The 18,744-nt window shown below is 46.9% G+C and overlaps 1 protein-coding gene across 2 annotated transcripts in view; it reads left to right on the forward strand.

Moving 5' to 3' along the window:
* LOC140489408 (neuronal pentraxin-2-like) overlaps positions 1–10,025 on the forward strand; it is a 29,055-nt gene extending 19,030 nt beyond the window's left edge. The window contains exons 2-5 of one of the 2 annotated variants that reach the window (XM_072588935.1): positions 1,886–2,111; positions 4,069–4,313; positions 5,560–5,739; positions 6,724–10,025. In XM_072588935.1, coding sequence (XP_072445036.1) covers positions 1,886–2,111; positions 4,069–4,313; positions 5,560–5,739; positions 6,724–6,957 — 885 coding nt within the window. In that variant the 3' untranslated portion in view covers positions 6,958–10,025. The remainder of the gene's footprint in view (positions 1–1,885; positions 2,112–4,068; positions 4,314–5,559; positions 5,740–6,723) is intronic. The other variant, XM_072588936.1, reaches the window with a different exon arrangement.
* Positions 10,026–18,744: the final 8,719 nt, after the last annotated feature.

Here is an 18,744-nt window from a genome sequence, read left to right on the forward strand (position 1 = left end):
TTTTTGACATTATCACACTGACTCTATTCAATGACAGTATTTAATTGGCTGTGAACTGGTTTGGGACATTTAAAGCTTGTTTCTGTTGCTGTCGAAAGGCTAGCCATTTGTTTCTGTTGCTGTAAAATGCTGCAGTGCTGCTGGACTACAACTGAAGGCAGATGGCAACTCTCAGGCTGAGAATACAATTCAATGCCAAGTGCTTCGCAGAGCCCATCTGTGGTGCTCATGGGTCGGCTTAGTGCAGGAAACATTCCCACTGCCACTCTCTGTGGTGGTCAAGTTGGCTGAGGGGACCATTCCCCAGTTGGTGTGGTTCATGTTAACATTCAACACCCTTGAACCAAGTACAGCTGCTTTATAATGTAGCAGAGAGGAACTTGATAGAATCCATTAAAAACAGTTATTTAAAACAATGTACATTTTTGTCTGATGCATAACCCTGTTGGGATTTATTTACTTTGAGGATTATTATATTGTTATTTTAGATGCTTGGATATTTCATTAAACCAGAAAGTCCAAAATTCTTGTTGCAGAATTGTGATTCTGGTGAAAAAGACAATCATTAACACAAAGGCAAACTAACAAATTTTATTAGACAATGAAAAGACTAATAGTTAGCACTGCAACATTGGAGGTATGACAGGATACATATGTTCAACACATGTCAGTTTTTCAACTCCTCTCCATCTCAGGACATTAAAAACTTTTCTTGGTCCTTGAGGCTGGTCCTTTAGCATCTTGATATAAGTGTATAAACTCACCCGTGATATTTCACGTTTAATTACCCAAACACTGCTGTTGCTCACTTTGTACTTGCTGCTCTCTTTCTCTACAATTATACTAGTTGTTGCTGTTTTACTCCCTCCATTTCCCAAGCTCTATATCTTTAACAATTTATTTAGCTGCCCCTTAACTCCTCAGTTGAGCTCTCCCTTTAACTCTCCATACCTACTCTTCTACCAGATGCCTCTTTTATTAAATATTCTCCTGATGAGGACTACCCCTTTACAAGTGCTAAGCTGTACTGTGCCCTCCTATTAATCTTTAATTTGAAGATGACTTCATATTTTAAATTGATTCTGTGCACTTGTGCTAACAGAACTCAGAAATGTTAATTGATTATGATTCTTGACCAGTGAGAAGGGGTCACAAATTTTCCATGACAACTTGACACATGAATCATTGCCTTTGATCCAGTTTGACTTTAGTCCAGAAATGTGCAGGTCAGGTGAACTGGCGATGGCCCACAATGTTAGGTGCATGAGTCAGAGGGGATTGGGTCTGGGTGGGTTATTCTTCGGAGGGTCTGTGTGGACTTGTTGGGCTGAGTGGCCTGGTACCATACTGTTGGGATTCTAACCTAATCTGTACGTTCTAACTATCAGCCTAAGCGTGTACTTTGCCAAGAGTAACAATTGGAACACGGAGTGTCCTGGTCCCTTCCTGATTTTAACCACAGCTTTTCTCCTAATGTCACATTGCCATATCTGGCACTTAAAGAGATATGCAATTTGAGATTTTTTACACTGTAAACTTACAAGTAGTAAAATTTGACTATTTCAAATCTCAATAACAGTACAGGCATGATGGTCTGAATGGCCTGCTTCTGTGCTGTAACAATCCTGCGAACAAGAGAAAAATATGTGCCACTGAAATGACTTGTAACACCCTACTGCAATTGGAAGCTATCGAGATACTGAATATAGCTTAGAAGATGACTCCATGAAGTAATGTAGTTGGGCCTCAGGATTCCTGTTAGTGCTTTAGTACCCCTGAAAACAGTAACCATGGGTACCTGCACCTGACTGATGATAATTCCTGTTCTCTTGTCTGTGACAATAACACTGATCGTTATGTGTTTCCTATCTCTGGTGGGGAGCAGGGACAGCTGCTGTCTCAGGGCAATGTTTCCTCGGTGTTTGCACTCTCTGGCCAATCCCGGAGTCATATCTACCTGCAGATCCAGGAGCTGGAAGCTCAGCTGCTCTCCAAACTCTCAGACCTGGAGAAAGAACGATCCTTACTGCAGAACAAGAGTGACCGTCAGAAGCATCTCCTGGAGGAACAGCTGGAGTCCCTTCACCAGCGTATCGACAAACTGGAAAAAGGTAAGGCTCAGGATAGGGTTAAAAGTTAAAGGTGAATTGTCAGGCCTGGGATGGGAGGGATTATATGGCTGGCTCTCCATTGTGCATTCCTGTCTCCAGGAGCACATATCAAGAGACTGGACCAGCCCCTTTCCCACGCTGGGTAGAAGGGAAGCAGACCTCACTAAGATCCATTAGCTGGGGTTATACTCAGTGACTGCAAGCTAGTGAGAGTCCAAGAGGTAAACGGATACATTACAGCTTTCTTGAATTAGAATGGACACTTTAGTGTCAACTGGTTCACAACAATGATTATAATACGTTGACTAACACAAGGGAGATCATGGAGGAAAAGCTGATACTGAGAACATTGAGGGAGGTGTTGCAGACAACAGGGGGAAGTGCAGTTTTGAAGGAGGTTTTAAAAGGTGGAGATGAAGTTGATAAGAGTCGGGTTTAGGAGACAGCAAGGTAATTGTTACATAACTGATCTATCCTAAACTGCCTTGGTGCTGGAAAATAGGACAGAAATTTCCTTTAAAACCTTCTTCATCCCTATTACCCTCCAAGTATCCTGCACTCCTTCAACTTAGATTTCTTCTGCATCCCCCACTTCCTTCAAGCTAGCATTGATTGGAAGCTGGAGAGGTTCCGGGAGGGAATTCCAGACTTTAGAACCACAGGCAGCTGAAGACATGACCACCAATCACAGAGTCATTAAAATCGAGCATTTGAGACTGGCCAGAATTGCTGGTGTGCAAAAATCTTGGAGGGTCATAGGGTTGGAGGAGGTTATAGAGACAAGGTTGATGGGGGAGTCATTATTATCTAAAGCATGTTAAGTGAGAAAAAATCCAGTTGTTTCTGACAGGCTGGTATCCCAAGCCCTATCAATAATTAATACTGTAGTAATAAGTAATATTAAAGTTGTGCTTCCTCTGCTGAGAGTGAAAACTTTGGAGAATTATACCAGGGAAACCCACTACCTTAATGAAGTAACAGTAGCACACAATGAGGATGGAAAACATATAATAAATTCTCCCAAACAGTGATGTGACAAGGACATGATAATTTGTTTTACTGATGCTGATTGAGAGAATGGCCAGGAAGCTAGGTACAAACCATTGCTCTGAGAAACATCGAAACTAGGAGCAGGAGGAGGCCATTCAGCCCTTCGAACCTGCTCTGCCTTTCAATATGATCATGGGCGATCATCCAACTGCCTTTTTCTGATTCCAGAGTTTAGATCAGAGTGGTGCTGGAAAAGCACAGCAGATCAGGCAGCATCCAAGGAACAGGAAAATCAACGTTTCGGGAATTCCTGATGAAGGGCTTTTGCCCGAAACATCGATTTTCCTGCTCCTTGGATGCTGCCTGACCTGCTGTGCTTTTCCAGCACCACTCTAAGCTAGACTCTGGTTTCCAGCATCTGAAGTCCTCACTTCTGCCTTTTTCTGATTCCACTCCACTTTCTTTGACCTTTTTAGCCTAAGAACAAAACTAACACCTTCTTGAAAACATTCAGCATATTGACCATAATTGCCAATTGTGGCAGAGAATTCCACAGGCTTACCACTCTCTGGGTGAAGAAATGTCTCCTCATTTCAGTCCTAAATGGCTTATCCTTTATCCTTAGACTTTGAGACATAGAGTCATACAGCACAGAAGTAGACCCTTTGGTCCAACAATTAATGCTGAACATAATCCCAAACTCGACTAGCCCCACCTGCCCGCTCCTGGTCCATATCCCTCCAAAACTTTCCTATTCATATACCTTTTCTTTCAACTGGGAGGGCTGAAGGGCCTTGGTTTAACAATTTAATTGAAAGACAGCAACTCAGACAACACAGCAGTCCTTCAGTACTGCATTGGGGTGTCAGCTTAGATTGTTGAGTTAAAGTCTCCAAAGTGGCACTCTGAACACTGGGCAAGTGATTGTAGAGGCTTAAAGTAAACCATTTAAAATTCTTCGTCACAGAAACTGCTGTCTATAAGTTGCAAGAAGGTTACAAAATCTCATTCCCGGTGAGAACGAACTACATGTATGCACGAATGAAGCAGAGCCTGCCAGAGCTTTATACACTGACTGTCTGCCTGTGGCTGAAGTCTAAGGCCACTGTGGGCATTGGAACCCCATTCTCATACGCAGTTCCTGGGCAGGCGAATGAACTGGTTTTACTTGAGTGGGGCAAGAATCCTATCGAGCTGCTGATCAATGACAAGGTAAGTGTTCATTTATTTGGCAATTGCGTTAATTAACTAAAGGTTGCAGTTGACAGAGAGTCTGAGCTGAGCCACTGCCAGGGGAACGATTGATTTGATCTCTGTTGACTCAGCAGGGAGAAGCAAATAATGGTTCATGCTCCTGAAATTAACTTTTCACAACATCACAAGAGAATTACAAGTGAATTAGACCATTGGATTCATTTTATTTCATCCACCTCAAGAAAATCACATGTTTAGATTATTGACCGTTGGGGATATTGACACGTTTTGGGGTGATGGCTATTTACTGGGGAGATTGCAGTGTGTTGAGGGGGTTTCTGTCTATTAGAGGGATTTTGTTTATAAGATGATTGCTATATATTGAGGTGATTGATGTTTATTAGGAATTATAAAAGCAAAACACTATGGATGCTGAAGGCATGAAATAAAACTAGAGAGTTCTGGAGAAAGTGGCAGCATCATTTGGAGAGAGAAACAGAATTAACATTATCAGCCTGATATGACTTTTCCTCAGAACAGAAAAGGGCTGGAAAATGGTGGTTTTTGTATCGTGAGGGAGGAGGAGCAAGTGGAACAGATTGCGAAGGCACCCAGAGGAAAAGATAAAAGGGCACTAATGGTGGTAAAGAAGAGATAGAGCTGTAAAATGGATGTAAATGAATGGATGAAATGGAAAGAAATGGATCCACTTTCCTGGGAGCAAAGTTAGCAAGACCCAAAGCAGACACCACGAGGTGAGGGTGGGAGGATGTAAAGAAAATGGTTATGCTCTGAAATTATGGAATTCAACATTGTGTCCTTGAGGCTGTAAGGTGTCCAAACAGAAAATGATCTTTTGTTCCTCTAGTTTATTCAGGAGGTTTTTATAGTAAATTGGTAGTATCCCTGCCTTTGAACCAGGTTCAAGTCCCACTCTAGGATTAAATGACCAAGGAAAGTGCATTCACAATGTGGTCAAACAGGTTGAGAATCAGTCTGTAACCACCAATGACCAGACGGTGAGAACAGAGGAAATTCCTGGTCAGATATGCTTGATACAGAGTGGTGTCCCTCAAGCTTTGGCCTCTGGTGATCTGTTCTGGGAAAACTAGCCATGGAAACATATAGAAGCACATGCTTAGTCTGCCTTAAAATTGATTAGATATGTGAAACATAGAAGGAGCCCTCTATGGGGAGATTTCTGTTTACTAGGGCAAATTCTGCACTCCAGCAAAGAAGGATGTAATAATTGCTATGTTTGTAGGTGACCCGCCTCCCTTTGGAGATTAAAGATGGAGAATGGCATCATGTATGCATTACTTGGACAACCAGGGATGGTGTGTGGGAGGCATACCAAGATGGCAAGCAGCAAGGATTGGGGGATAATCTGGCTCCTTGGCACCCGATCAAACCAGGCGGGACTCTAGTCCTTGGGCAGGAGCAGGTGGGTACAAGGAAACTCCTCAATACCCCAGCACCAAGAGGTGAAGTGTGACAATGGTGGAATGACGATGAGTGACATGAATCTCCAGTTTTCTGTCTTATTGCCTGTTTTTGACTCTATTTGACCTGCTAGGTTTGACCAATGTTACACTTGTGAGTGGAAAATCTCAGCCACTTACAGTAGGACTGAGATTTGCAAACCTCAACAGAGATATTGTATACAAAGACATTAATTAAATTGGTCAGTCCAGCTTGCCCGTTCTCCAACAACCAACATCATACTCTAATTGTTGTTACACCTTGTTGTTACAAGACTTACTATTGGAAAAAAAACAGCTTAATCAGCTAACTACAGACCTAAGTACAAACTCGGTCATTGGTATAAACAGTAACCCTCAAAACTATGAAAATAATAGTAACAGTCAGCAACTCTCCCATTCCTTCCAGTTCCTTACTCCTCCCCTCCCTCCTTCTGTCTACTTTCTACTCCCTTTCTCACCCCTCCCTCCCATATCTCCTCCTCCACTCTCCAAGTCTTCCTCCCTTACATCCCCACTCTTTTTCCTATCCCCATCTTCGCTTTCCGAACAACTTCCCTTTCACACACCTCTTCATCTATCCAGGCTTCACCTTGCTCCCTCTCTTTCCTCTCTCCCTCCACCTCCTTCATCCTTTTTCTCAGTGTGTGATCAAATGCAATCCAAAAGTAAGACATTTTGCACACTTACTCTAACTAATTGCTGAGAGCTGAAGGGGCTGAATGGCCTGCTGTCTCTCTTGATGTGAGGTGATGAGCAAAATCCTTCTTTTGGCTCTAGCCAAGCCCTGATGTGACTCAGCCACACCTGGAACATTGTAGTGCTGTTGGGTGAAAGCCCCTATGCTCCATGTTACATTGCTCTAACTAACTATCCCACGCTGTGTCTATATTCACATCAAACTGGTCAAGATGTTGGTATGATTGCACCTTTGTTCCACTTTGCAGGATGTGGCTGGGGGAAGTTTTGATGCTACACAAGCTTTTGTTGGGGAGTTGGCAGAATTCAACGTATGGGACCGGATTCTAACTCCAGTGGAGATCCAGAGCATTGCCAACTGCTCCACCAGCACCATGGGCAACATCATCTCATGGGAGGGCAGCAGCACCGAGCTGTTTGGGGGGGCTACAAAGTGGCCCTTCCAGAGATGTCGTGAGAATAAAGACTCAGAGCAGGATTAACAGTTGGTCCCTGGCCTGCACTTCATTGAGCGAGACATGGACCAAACCAGCTTTCTGCTATCTTTGCCATTCCTTCAATTTGCTACAGGTACCTACAGGGGACAGAGCAGCCGGTGACCCTGGGGGCTGAATTAGTCTCTGAGTGGCTGTGAAAACATTGTTCAGTGCTAACAGGAATTCTGTTTAAAACAAAAACCCTAAATCGGCAGGATTGAGAGTAAAACGGTCGATATCCCGGGAAGCCCAACCCAAAGCCCTGACACACGGACACATTCCTTATTACAGTTTGTGCACCATGTGTTTTCCCTGCTGGAGCTCAGGATGAATGCCCTGAGTGTTTGTTCTGAGAACAAGCCTCTGTAGGCAGCATGGTAGACCATTCCAATGTAGATAGCAGTGGATCTAGCTTCCATATGGATCATTTGGTTTAGGGAAGGGAAAATACATGAGGTTTCTTCCCCCCGACACCAGAGGTGATTCTCACTCTCTGAATCAGATCATTCCAGTTCCTCTCTCAACCTTCCACCTTATGTTATAAGGAAACTTTCTATTTCTGGTTTGTCAATAATTCACAACCTAGTGTAATATCCCACTGCCCTCCCCTTTCTCTGATCTTACGATCTCGCACGGTTGAACTTTCTGCTTTTGCCCTGCTCAGTTGCATGTGGAGCCGGGGTCTCTGACTAGCCCAGGACTCGGTCCCATGGCAGGAATTTCTAATCGTTTTGTTGTTGTCAATCCTCTGATAAATTCTGGACTGATCCTGGAGTGTCTGAATCCTACTCCTGCAGAAAGTTCTCCTCAATAGCCAAAGTATATCCCCAGCCCTCACTGTGCACAATTCACTCTGTCCCCTTCGGTTCCCAATGTTTCAGGAAACTGTTCTGTCATTTCAAACTTTGATGTTAAATGGCCAACACTGTGGAATATTAGTGACCTAGAACTCCTGCTGGGGTCAATAAAACAGGGAGAAAACTGATAAACCACTGCAGGTTCTGGAGATCTGAAATAAAAACCAGAAGTGCTGGAGAAACTCAGCAAGTCTGGCAGCATATGTCTGGAGAGAAACAGGGTTAACATTTCGAGTCTGATCAAACCTTCTTTGGAACTGATCTGCTCGATCTGTTGAGTTTTCCAGCAAGTTCCGTTTTTATTCCAATAAAACAGGGTTATATGTGAGCTCTCCAAACCAGCCAGGACTCATTGCAGTATAGACCTGGGGATATACTGAGGATAGGATGGAGGAGGTGGTCACTATCACTGCGATTTATCACCGGCTTGTTTTCTGTGGCCTTTATTTTTGCTGATATCACAATTGTTGCCAAAGTTTTAACAGTTGCAAATATTTAAGTGATGTTTGGTTTGAACAGCTGTGGGGTGTGGTGGAGCAACCACATAAATGTCTTAATAAAAGCAAATTACTGTGGATGTTGGAATGTCTTGTTCAGAGACTTGATCCCCACAAAGGATTATCTGCCTCATGAATTGGCTGAGGTGGCATCAGAACACAGGAGAGCAGTATAAACACCTGCAAATCAGGAGCAATACAAGGCCACTCAACTGTTATTCAATAAGATCATGGCAGGTCTGACATTAATTTCAAATCCAAATTCTGACTGATTCCTGATGACCTTTCAGCCCCTTGTCGTATATGAATCTACTTACCTCTACCTGCATCCTCCCTGACATGTCTTGGTGGCTGTAATTCACCCTCCAGCTCAGAAAGTCACTGTGCTGGTAGCCGGTGTCAGAAAGCAGTAATGACTGCCTGTTGACATCAGCCTGAGCTTTTAGACTGTGCCACTCACACACTGAACAGTAACGCACATTCGCACTAAGAATCACAAACTTTCTCTGGTGGACAAGGAGGTTGTTCAGCCTATCAGATTGCACCAACTTTTTGAGCATTTTGATTTAATGCCAATTTCCTGCCTTTTCCCTAATACTTTCCATACTGTTCCGATTTAAATAACCATCCAATGCCTCCTTGAATGTCTCTGTTGAACCTTCTTCCATCACATGTCAAGGCAATGCATTGCAGTCTCTCTGAGTTGTTGTGCACAGAACTGGGCAGCTTAGAGGGAACTCTGACCTGAACCACTTAGTGTGAAAATGTTTTCTTTTCACTTTGCCTTAGCTTTTTATACAAAACATTTTGAAACTATGCCCTCTTGCCCTTGATTCTCCTCTGAACAGGACCAGTTTCGCTGTCTCCACTCTGTCCAGATTGCTGACGATTTTTAAAATGTCTTTCAGATCTCCACTTAGCCTTCTCTCTAAATTAAACAGATCCAAATTCTCCAATCTCTCAGTATAAGAGCCGTAACAAGTATAGCCCTGACCATGAACCACAGCTTGACCCCTAGAGACAATGATTCAACATTGATGCCATCAATAGTTAATACAAGCTTGCCACCTCTGACTGGGTTCAGACCTGGAGATTTGATCATTTTAAATGCCCTTTTCTCCTCTCACTTCTAACATTGTTCTAATGAGCAAAAATATTTCAAACAAAGCTCTGTTAAGGTACTTCTCTGATTTCTCTGCTGAGTGTCTCCTGCAATCAGTGTTCTGGAGATGAATCTACAATCACAGGAGAACTCAGGGCAATCCTAGGGAGATGGTAATCCTTGACTGATGTCACTCTGCCAATTAAAGAGGCCGATAACAAGCTAGGGAGGAAGATGTTAAGCAACTGTCTGTTTGCCAAACTCACTGGCAGTAGTTTGTAGCCTGATGCTTGTAAATGACACAATGTGTGAATTTCCAGCATTTTTCTGTTGAATACAGTAAATGTGTCTTGTCAGCATGTGTTCATCTGTGGATCATTGATTGTGACATGATAATTGCAAGGAAACTCATACTCAGTGCACTCAGTCCTGCTCAGAGTGTGAGAATTTACATCAGTTATTCATGTTTCTCAGTAGCAGATGCTGAACATTGGTGATCTGTCGATGCTTTTTTAAATGATAACTTGTTCAAATCTTTTAATACTGTGAGGTAATTTGTGGTGTTTTATTATCAATTCTGTTACATCCTGAACCATTAAAAGAGCTGAAGATACAATAGCAACATGTTGTGTTTATTTGCAAATCCCAGATATCTCTGTTGTCCAACCTACAACAGAAATTCTCCAAACGTTAATCTAAATCATTGCCAAGACGCTATAGTCGTTTCTTTATGTAGTCATGGAAATGGGATGTGACTGACAAGGCCAATGTTGGTTGTTCATTCCCAAATGCTCCCCGAGATGGTGGGACTAGCTTCTTCATAAAGTTCTGCATTTCATGTATTGTGGGTCCACCACAGTGCTCTGAGGAAGGCAGTTCCAAGATTTAACCCATTGACAGTGAAGGCACAGCAATATAGCTACAAGTCATGATGAAGTGACTTATAGCATTTACATTTTTTAGAGCTAACTTAGACCCAGAGTTTTAGAACAGTCCCACCTTCCTGCACACCACCCATAACCCTCAGCTTATAGCACTCAAAGTGCAGATTCAAGTTTTTTTTGAAAGAGTTTAGGGTCTCTGCCTCCACTATCAACTCAAGCAGCGAATTCCAGACACCCACCAACCTCTGCATAAAAAGTTGTTTTCCTCACATACCCTCCAATCCTTTTGCCACTTTGCTTGAATCAATGACCCTGGTTTTTGATCTCTCTCTCTGCCAAGGGAACCAGGTTCCTCCTGTCCACTCTATCTCTACCCCTCATAATTTTGTTACCTCAATCATGTCACCCCTCAAGCATCTCTGTTCTAAGGAAAACAACTCCAAACTCCCTAACCTCGCCTTCTTAGCTACAATTCTCCAGCCCTGGTGACATTCCATTTAATCTTCTCCGCACTCTCTCCAGATCAATTACATCCTTCGTGTGATGTGGTGACCAAAACTGCACACAATATTCCACTGTGGCCTCACCACAATAACTGGTAACACAATTCTCTGATAACCTCTGCCTAGTCAATTTCACAAATGCATCAGGTTTTGGGTTTTGTAAGAAATGTTGCCATTCTCCGAATAGCTGGCTTAATTTTAATAAACCTTCATTATGCTCGGATATACAGATATTTTAAGGGTCTGGGTGTTTTCTCTTTATAAAGTACACTTCCCCACTTCATGAGAGGCATGGAAACAGCGAATAGCCAAAGCCTTTTCCCCAAGATAGCGGAGTCCAAAATTAGACGGTATGGTTTTAAGGTGAGAGGGAAAGATTTAAAAGGGACCTAAGGGGCAACGTTTTCACATGGAGGGTGGTATCTGTCTGGAATGAGCTGCCAGAGGAAGTGGTGGAGGCTGGTACAATTGCAACATTTAAAAGGCATTTGGATGGGTATATGAATAGGAAGGGTTTAGAGGGATATGGGCCAAGTGCTGGCAAGTGGGACTAGATTGGGGTGGGATATCTGGTCGGCATGGACGAGTTGGACTGAAGGGTCTGTGTCTGTGTTGTACATCTTTATGACTGATGCATTTTAAGTAGATAAGTACACTGCTGTGTCAAAAACTATTGGAAGACGTAAAACCAATCAAATAGAATCCAGTTTGATGTTATTTATAACCATTTAAAAATATCTAAGAACATACAAGAATATCTAAGAATAGAATATCCATCGAGATTTAGAGTTTTAACTTAAAGCACTGAGCAAGTGAGATATCTTCGTTGTAAGGAGATAATAGAGTTAGCGAAGTATTATCGGTGTGTTTGTAATACTTCTGAAATTTCAGTGAAAGAGCTTTGTTTGTCTATTATTTTGATTCCCTCTGCTTTCCAAATGTAAATGTCAACCCTCTAGATAGGTCCCTCCCATTTTATGTGATTGTGTATCAGTTTTAAAATTACTCCTTAATTATTAATGAAGGTTCCTTGCTGAAGTTGTGAGCTTTTATCTAGTCAATTTATTTGTGATGTTTCATATTCCTTTCAGCTCTCCCTTATTCTTTCAACCTTAAAATAATCCTTTGTTAAATGTTTATCAGTAAAGATGTTTCATTTTCATCACTAGATATTCATTTTTATCTCTCCCTATTCCTTCAATCTTAAAAGAATTCTTCATTAAACATTTATCAGTAGGGATATTTCATTTTTCTGACTTTTTGAGTATTGGCTTATCCTGGTTTCTGATGGTACTTACACAATAAGGATCTTGGGCACTCCGAACAATTGGATGGTTCCAGTATTTCTTCTGTGATTAACATTTTACATTCATGCCTATGTGTAATGTTGCAGTCTCCCTTTTTAGTGAGTAAACTGTTGTTTATATTGTTGTTCTTTGTGCTGAACATTAATTTATTTTATAATGTCTGTGTGTTGTCTCCATGTCTCCTTTCCCTGCTAACTAGAATGGAGTTAACTCCTACATAAATCTTTAAATGTTTTTAAAACGTATGTTGTTCTACCTGATTAGTCTTACTTATTTTTCAATCAAATCTATATTTCTAACCAGGTATTGTTGGAAGGATGTTCTGTGAATTGGAGGGGAACTTGCAGATGCTCCCTTGTCCTTACAGATTGTAGGTTTGGAAGGTGCTGTCCCAGAAACACTAACCTACTACTATAGCATTTTATTAAAATCCCTTGCCACACTGGAGGAGATAATTTGTGGAATTTGCAATTCCCAGTCTCATCAATGAGATTAAAAATTCATCATGCTCACATCTTAACCTAGTAAGGTCACCTACCTCAGGCTACAGTTCGGTATAAACCGTGACCCCTTTGCTGTGTCCTCAATGTCTGGCTCCTTGGACACAAATCAAAGGAAACCACACTCTGGCCCCAGCAGGGTTTCAGCATAGCCTCCACTTTGGCTATAAGACATAAAAAAGTAATGTAACTCCAAAGGTAGACTGTGTCAGCTCTGGTTCAGTAACTAGCTGCTCACCTCCCAATCCAAATGTTGTTCTATACCAGAGACTTGATCACAAAGTCCAAGCCACTGGCCGTACTAAGGGAGTGTTGAACTACTGAAGGAGCATCTTTGAGATGAGATGTAAAATTGAGACCTTTCTGCTCCCTCAGGTAAGACATTAGAAAACCCCATGGCATTATTTTGAAGATGAGTATTCCCCGTGTTCTAACCCATGTTTATGTTTCAATTGATATGACTAAAAACAGATTATCCATCATTTATTACATTTTTCTTTGTGGGAACTAGTTGTACCTGTATTTCCTACATTATAACAGTGACTAAATTAGCTTTTGAGATTTCCCAATGATGTGGAACATGTGATAAAAATGCACAAATTTCTCTTGTTGCTCAGAGCTACAACACTGGTCTTTAGTGGTTGATTCTAACACTGGGTGAGAAACTGGGGGAGGAATGGGCATGGCAATGAAGTGGGTGTGCTGTTGGAATGAGCTGGAAGTAGTGGACCCCTCCTGGATGGGTTGATTGAGGGGCAGCAGCTCAATCTTGGGCTGCCCAGCAGGGTCTCTATCTGTCCAAATGGACTTCCCATTTAGATCCTCCTGGTTCACTAGCTGCTGACAATGCCACAGTCATGACGCTGAGACTGTGGGATATTTGAATACTTATCAATTGAGAGCTGAAGTTATTATCCAGCTAGAGAAACATAATCTGAAGTTTGAGTATGATTTTGTGAAGGATATCACATACGCAGAGAGATCTCATGGAAATGAGGAGTGTAGTTTCCATTTCTAATTCCAATAACCTAAGGACCAAATAGCAGCAGACATCATTAGCTTGATCACACAAGCCTCAGACAAGCAACTCCATCTGGAGTCCTTTGGGGTGTTTAACATTTGCAGTCAATTTTTCCTCATTTGCGACTGTAATTTGTGATGCTATTTAAATAAGAACAGGCTGAAGATTAATAACTCTTCAACTCCCGCTATTTCACTTCCAAGCAATTTCCATTTTATATCTTTGTCCTTTTAAACATACATAAAATTGTAAGAGATGCTCTGCTGACAGATTGATCACAGTGCTAATGGTCAGGTATCACTGGATACCATTGTTGCAGAAGAGGTTGCCTCTGGACAGTTCCTGTGCCTGTATTACAGTTTCGGTGACACCCACACTGTCACATCACAGCTGTGATGTCCAATTTAAAGCACTCAGCTTTCCAGCACCATCTGTGACACCTTCCTGTTTACATAATGCATCAACCCAGTCCAAGGCCATTCACACAATTGAGCACGATCAGGATGCAGCATGTCTCTCAATCTGAACTTGCAAATGATTGCATTGAAGAGCCTCCGATTGTCTTGACCTTTGCTGGTGAAAAAAGGTCAATGCCAATTGTCTCTGCCTTTATTTAATAGGTAAGCTGGACAGGAGAACTGAGAGAAGGAAAGGGATTTGTTATTCAGGAGATGACTGAAGGGTTTCTGTCATTTAGCTCCAATCATAAGGCAGTTTTAAAATTTTATTTAATGGAGAACACTGCAGAGAAACAGTCCATTCATTCCACCAGTCATTGATAGTTGTGCAGATCTTGCACAAGTTCTTTTCACTCCATGTCATCACTGTCAACGTTTCTTTCTATTCCTTTCTCCCTGATGTCCTTATCCCAGTATTATAGAATAACGCAGCCCAGGAGAACATTCAGCCCATCATGCCCACCCCTGGCGCTACAACAACCTGGCCCAGGGGCCCCTGAGCTCGATCCCAGCCACACCCTGGCACTAACCTGGGGGGAGCCACCACTGCCCAACCTCCTGCAGCAACCGCGTCTCTGGGCCCCGGAGAGGGAACTGGGCCCCTGCCCTGCCCTGCCCTGCCCTGCCCAGCCCAGCCCAGCCCAGCCCCGCCCCGCCCCGCCCCACCCCACCCCACCCCGCCCCGCCCCGACCCGACCCGCCGTCACCTGATGAACCAGGGGCGGGACAGGAAGTGACACGGCTGACCCTCCCCACCCTGGCCACACCCCCTGTCTTCCCCTAGCCAATCGTATTCCGGGAAAGGCTGGGGAGTGGGGGACCTCAGGCCCCATGACTACCAAGGTGGGCGGGGAGGGGAAGGCCCATAAATTTCCCCCTGTCTCGCTGGGGAAGAGGTGCCGGCCCTTGCAGGGGAGAGACACTCCAGCAGCCTGCTGGCAGTGCTGCTCCTCTCCAGGGGAGGAGCTGACGTTGCCTGTCGCCTGTCGCCTGTCGCCTGGCCCGACCTACCAAACCTCCAGGGGCTACAGCAGGGCCACCTGCATCCTCAACTCCTCCAGCCCCTGGGGAGGACTTTAAAAACCACACGGGCTGTGGTGCGGGCGACGATGGAGGACCCTCTGCTGGGTCGTCAAGCGGTGGAGGGGTGGAAGGTGTTATCCTCGCTCCTCCCTCCCAGACTGTTTGTTTTTCCAGGGGCCTTGGCCCTGGGGGAGGACCTTTTCCCTGAGGAGCCTGGCGTCCCGGTGTTGGGAGAGGATTGGGGTCCTGAGCCTCTGCCGCCCGACGACCTGAACTCGGGGCGTTGTGGGAAGGGGTGTGCCGAGGAAGGTACCGCTGGTGACCCTGGGGGTGGGGTCGCTGGGTGTTTGAGGCCAGTTGGTGGTGCTGGACCAGCCCCCATCCTCTCGGTGGGGGAGGGGTCGGTGACCAAGGGTGACCTCCCCGGGGGGGGGGGGGGGGGGTTCAGGATCGGTGGCCGACACCGGGGACGACGAGGACTCTGTCTGCAGTGAGATTTTGCGAGTCCCAGGTGGCCCCCACCAATCTCTCCCTCATCCCCCTCGAGGAACTCCGGGAATTTGTCGAGGAAACTTGGAGTTGCCCGGATAGAGCCCAACTGGCGCTCAACTGCTGGAGCTCCTTGAAAGAATTTATTGGTCGGCCCACGCTGCTCGCCAGGCACCTGGGCTCGACGTGAGTGAGCGAAAGTGAGTCAGGAACTTCCTGGGGGCACTCCTGGTGAGGGACTTCTGTGCCCCTCCCCCGTCCTCCCAGTAAATGTATATATCGGTTTTTAACTGTACTGGTGGTGGTTGCACAACGCTTCCGACATGGAGACAACTATAGCCAGCCTCAACATCAATGGCAACAGGGAGTCACAGCGCAGATTCCAGACCCTCTCGGCCCTCCGGGACGGGAGGTAGGCGGTGTGCTTCCTGCCCCGAGAGACGAAGCCACCTGGCTCCTGGAGTGGTGAGGGTGGGGGGGGTCTACATGAGTCACCTCACCCGCAGATCTGGCGGGGGGGCTATCCTGTTGGCCCCACATTTTCAGCCAGAGATCTTGGGGGTCAGGGAGCCAGTGCCAGGCCGTTTGCTTCACCTGACGGTTCGGTTGGGGGACGCGGTGCTTCACTTGGTGAACGTCTACGCTCCCCTGGCCGGGCGAGGCAAGCGAGCTTCTTTGAAGAAGTGTCCGCTCAGCTCGCTTCCATCGACGAGAACCAGTGCGTCGTCCTCGGGGGAGATTTTAACTGCGTCCTCGAGGCAGGGACCACAGCGGTGCCCACACTGGTTGGGCATCAGGGAAGAGGTTAGGGGACTTGGTCAAGTCCTTTGACCTGGTGGATGTCTGGCGGAATCTCCATCCCGACTCCATCGCCTTCACCTTCGTGAGGCCTTGGGGTTGGAGCGTCCAGAATCGACCGCCTGTACGTTTCGCGGGCGTACGCCTCCTGTTTTCCGAAGGCCTCCACGCGGCAGGTGTCGTGCACGGACCATCACCTGGTGTGGGCGGAACTCCTTCCGTTCGGCGCCAGGCTCGGCTCCGCGTACTGGCACTTTAACAACCTGCTGCTGGAGGACGAGCGGTTCCGGGACTCGTTTCGTCGTTTCTGGGCCGGCTGGAGAAGGAAGCGGGGAAGCTTCCCCTCCCTGAGGCTATGGTGGGACGTGGGCAAGGCTCACGTCCGTGTCTTCTGTCAGGAGTACGTGAGGGGGTCGACCAAGAGGCGGAAATCCAGGATCGGAGAGTTGGAGAGGGAGATGCTCGACCTGGAGTCATGCCTCGGTCAGCCCGACGCGGACCCGGCCCTGCGCGGGGTGTACGAAGAGAAGAAGGCCGCGCTCCGGGACCTGCAGCTCATCGGGGCTTGGGGCGCGTACGTGAGGTCGTGGATCCAGCTCCTCCAGGACCTGGACCGCGGCTCCCCCTTCTTCTACTCGCTGGAAAAAAGGCGTGGCACCCGTCAGCAGCTCCTTGTGCTGCTGGCCGACGACGGGTCCCTCGTCTCTGATCCGGAGGGCATCAGAGCCCACATCCGAAACTATTACGAGGCTCTGTTCTCTCCGGATCCGTCCAGCGAGGACGCTCGCAGAGTTCTGTGGGAGGACCTGCCGCAGCTCAGCCCGGAGGACGCCGGAAGGCTCGACGCTCCCGTCACTTTAGAGGAGCTGACCGGCGCCCTCGACCGGCTCTCGAGGGGCAAAACCCCGGGGCTGGACGGGCTGACTGTGGAGTTCTTCAGGGCGTTCTGGGACGTCCTGGGGAACGACTACGCACAGGTCCTGGGGGAGTGTCTAAATGCCGGACAGCTGCCCCTTTCTTGGCGCAGGGCGGTCATCGTCCTGCTGCCAAAGAAGGGGGACCTTCATTCCTTAAAGAACTGGCGTCCGGTCTCCCTCCTCAGCACGGACTACAAAATCTTCACCAGGGTGTTGTCTTCTCGCCTGGCTTCCGTGCTGGCCCACATGATTCACCCGGACCAGTCCTACACGGTCCCGGGCCGGAGGATACACGACAACGTCCACCTGGTCCGGGACCTGATCCATTTCTGTCGACGGGCTGGTCTGCCGAGCGCCTTCCTGTCTCTCGACCAGGAGAAGGCGTTCGACAGGGTCGATCACGAGTACCTGCTCGGGACTCTGCAGGCATTCGGGTTCGGGACGCGGTTCGTCGCCCGGATCCGACTTTTGTACGCCGCCGCAGAGTGTCTGGTTAAAGTTAACGGGTCCCTGATGGCGCCCCTTCACTTCGGGAGAGGAGTATGTCAAGGCTGCCCCCTGTCCGGCCAGCTGTATTCCCTGTGCGTGGAGCCTTTCCTGCGCCTCTTGCGGAGGAGGTTGTCAGGGCTGGTTCTGCGCGGCGCGGGCACGGGGGTGGTCCTCTCGGCCTACGCCGACGACGTGCTCCTCACTTTCACCGACCCGGCTGACCTGGGGAGGATGCGCGAGTGCCAGGCCGTGTACTCGGCGGCGTCTTCCGCCAGGATCAACTGGGCCAAATGTTCCGGACTACTGGTCGGTCCGTGGCGGGTGGACTCTCTGCCGGAGGAGTTACGGGGGTTCAGCTGGAGTACCACCCATCTCCTCTACCTGGGGGTCTACCTCAGCCCGGCTGAGGAATCTTGGCCGGCCAACTGGCAGGAGCTGGAGGCCAAAGTCTCGGCTCACCTAGGCCGCTGGACAGGACTGCTCCGAGTGCATCTTACAGGAGTCGAGTGGCCACCATGCTGTGGTACCGGCTGGTCACTTTGGTCCCTCCTCCTGGCTTTGTCGCTGACATCCAGAGAACGTTGGTCGACTTCTTCTGGGACAAAAAGATGCACTGGGTCGCCGCGCAGGTTCTGAGTCTCCCTATTGAGGAGGGTGGTCAGTCGCTGGTGTGCGTCCGCACCCAGGTCGCGACGTTCCGCCTTCAGACCTTGCGGCGATACCTTTACGTCGAGCCTCCTCCTAGGTGGTGCGCCCTGGCGACGTATTTTTTCCGGCAGGTGCGTAACCTCAACTACGACACGCAGCTCCTGTTCGTCGACCGTGACATTTTGGAGGTCGCCCTCAAGATGCTGCCTGCCTTTTACCAGGACCTGATCACTGTCTGGAACATGGTCGAATCGCGTCGCGCCTACCCTCCGGCTGGAGTAGCGGCTGTCGTCAGGGAGC

The sequence above is a fragment of the Chiloscyllium punctatum genome, chromosome 18, assembly GCF_047496795.1.
Source record: "Chiloscyllium punctatum isolate Juve2018m chromosome 18, sChiPun1.3, whole genome shotgun sequence".
NCBI lineage: Eukaryota > Metazoa > Chordata > Chondrichthyes > Orectolobiformes > Hemiscylliidae > Chiloscyllium > Chiloscyllium punctatum.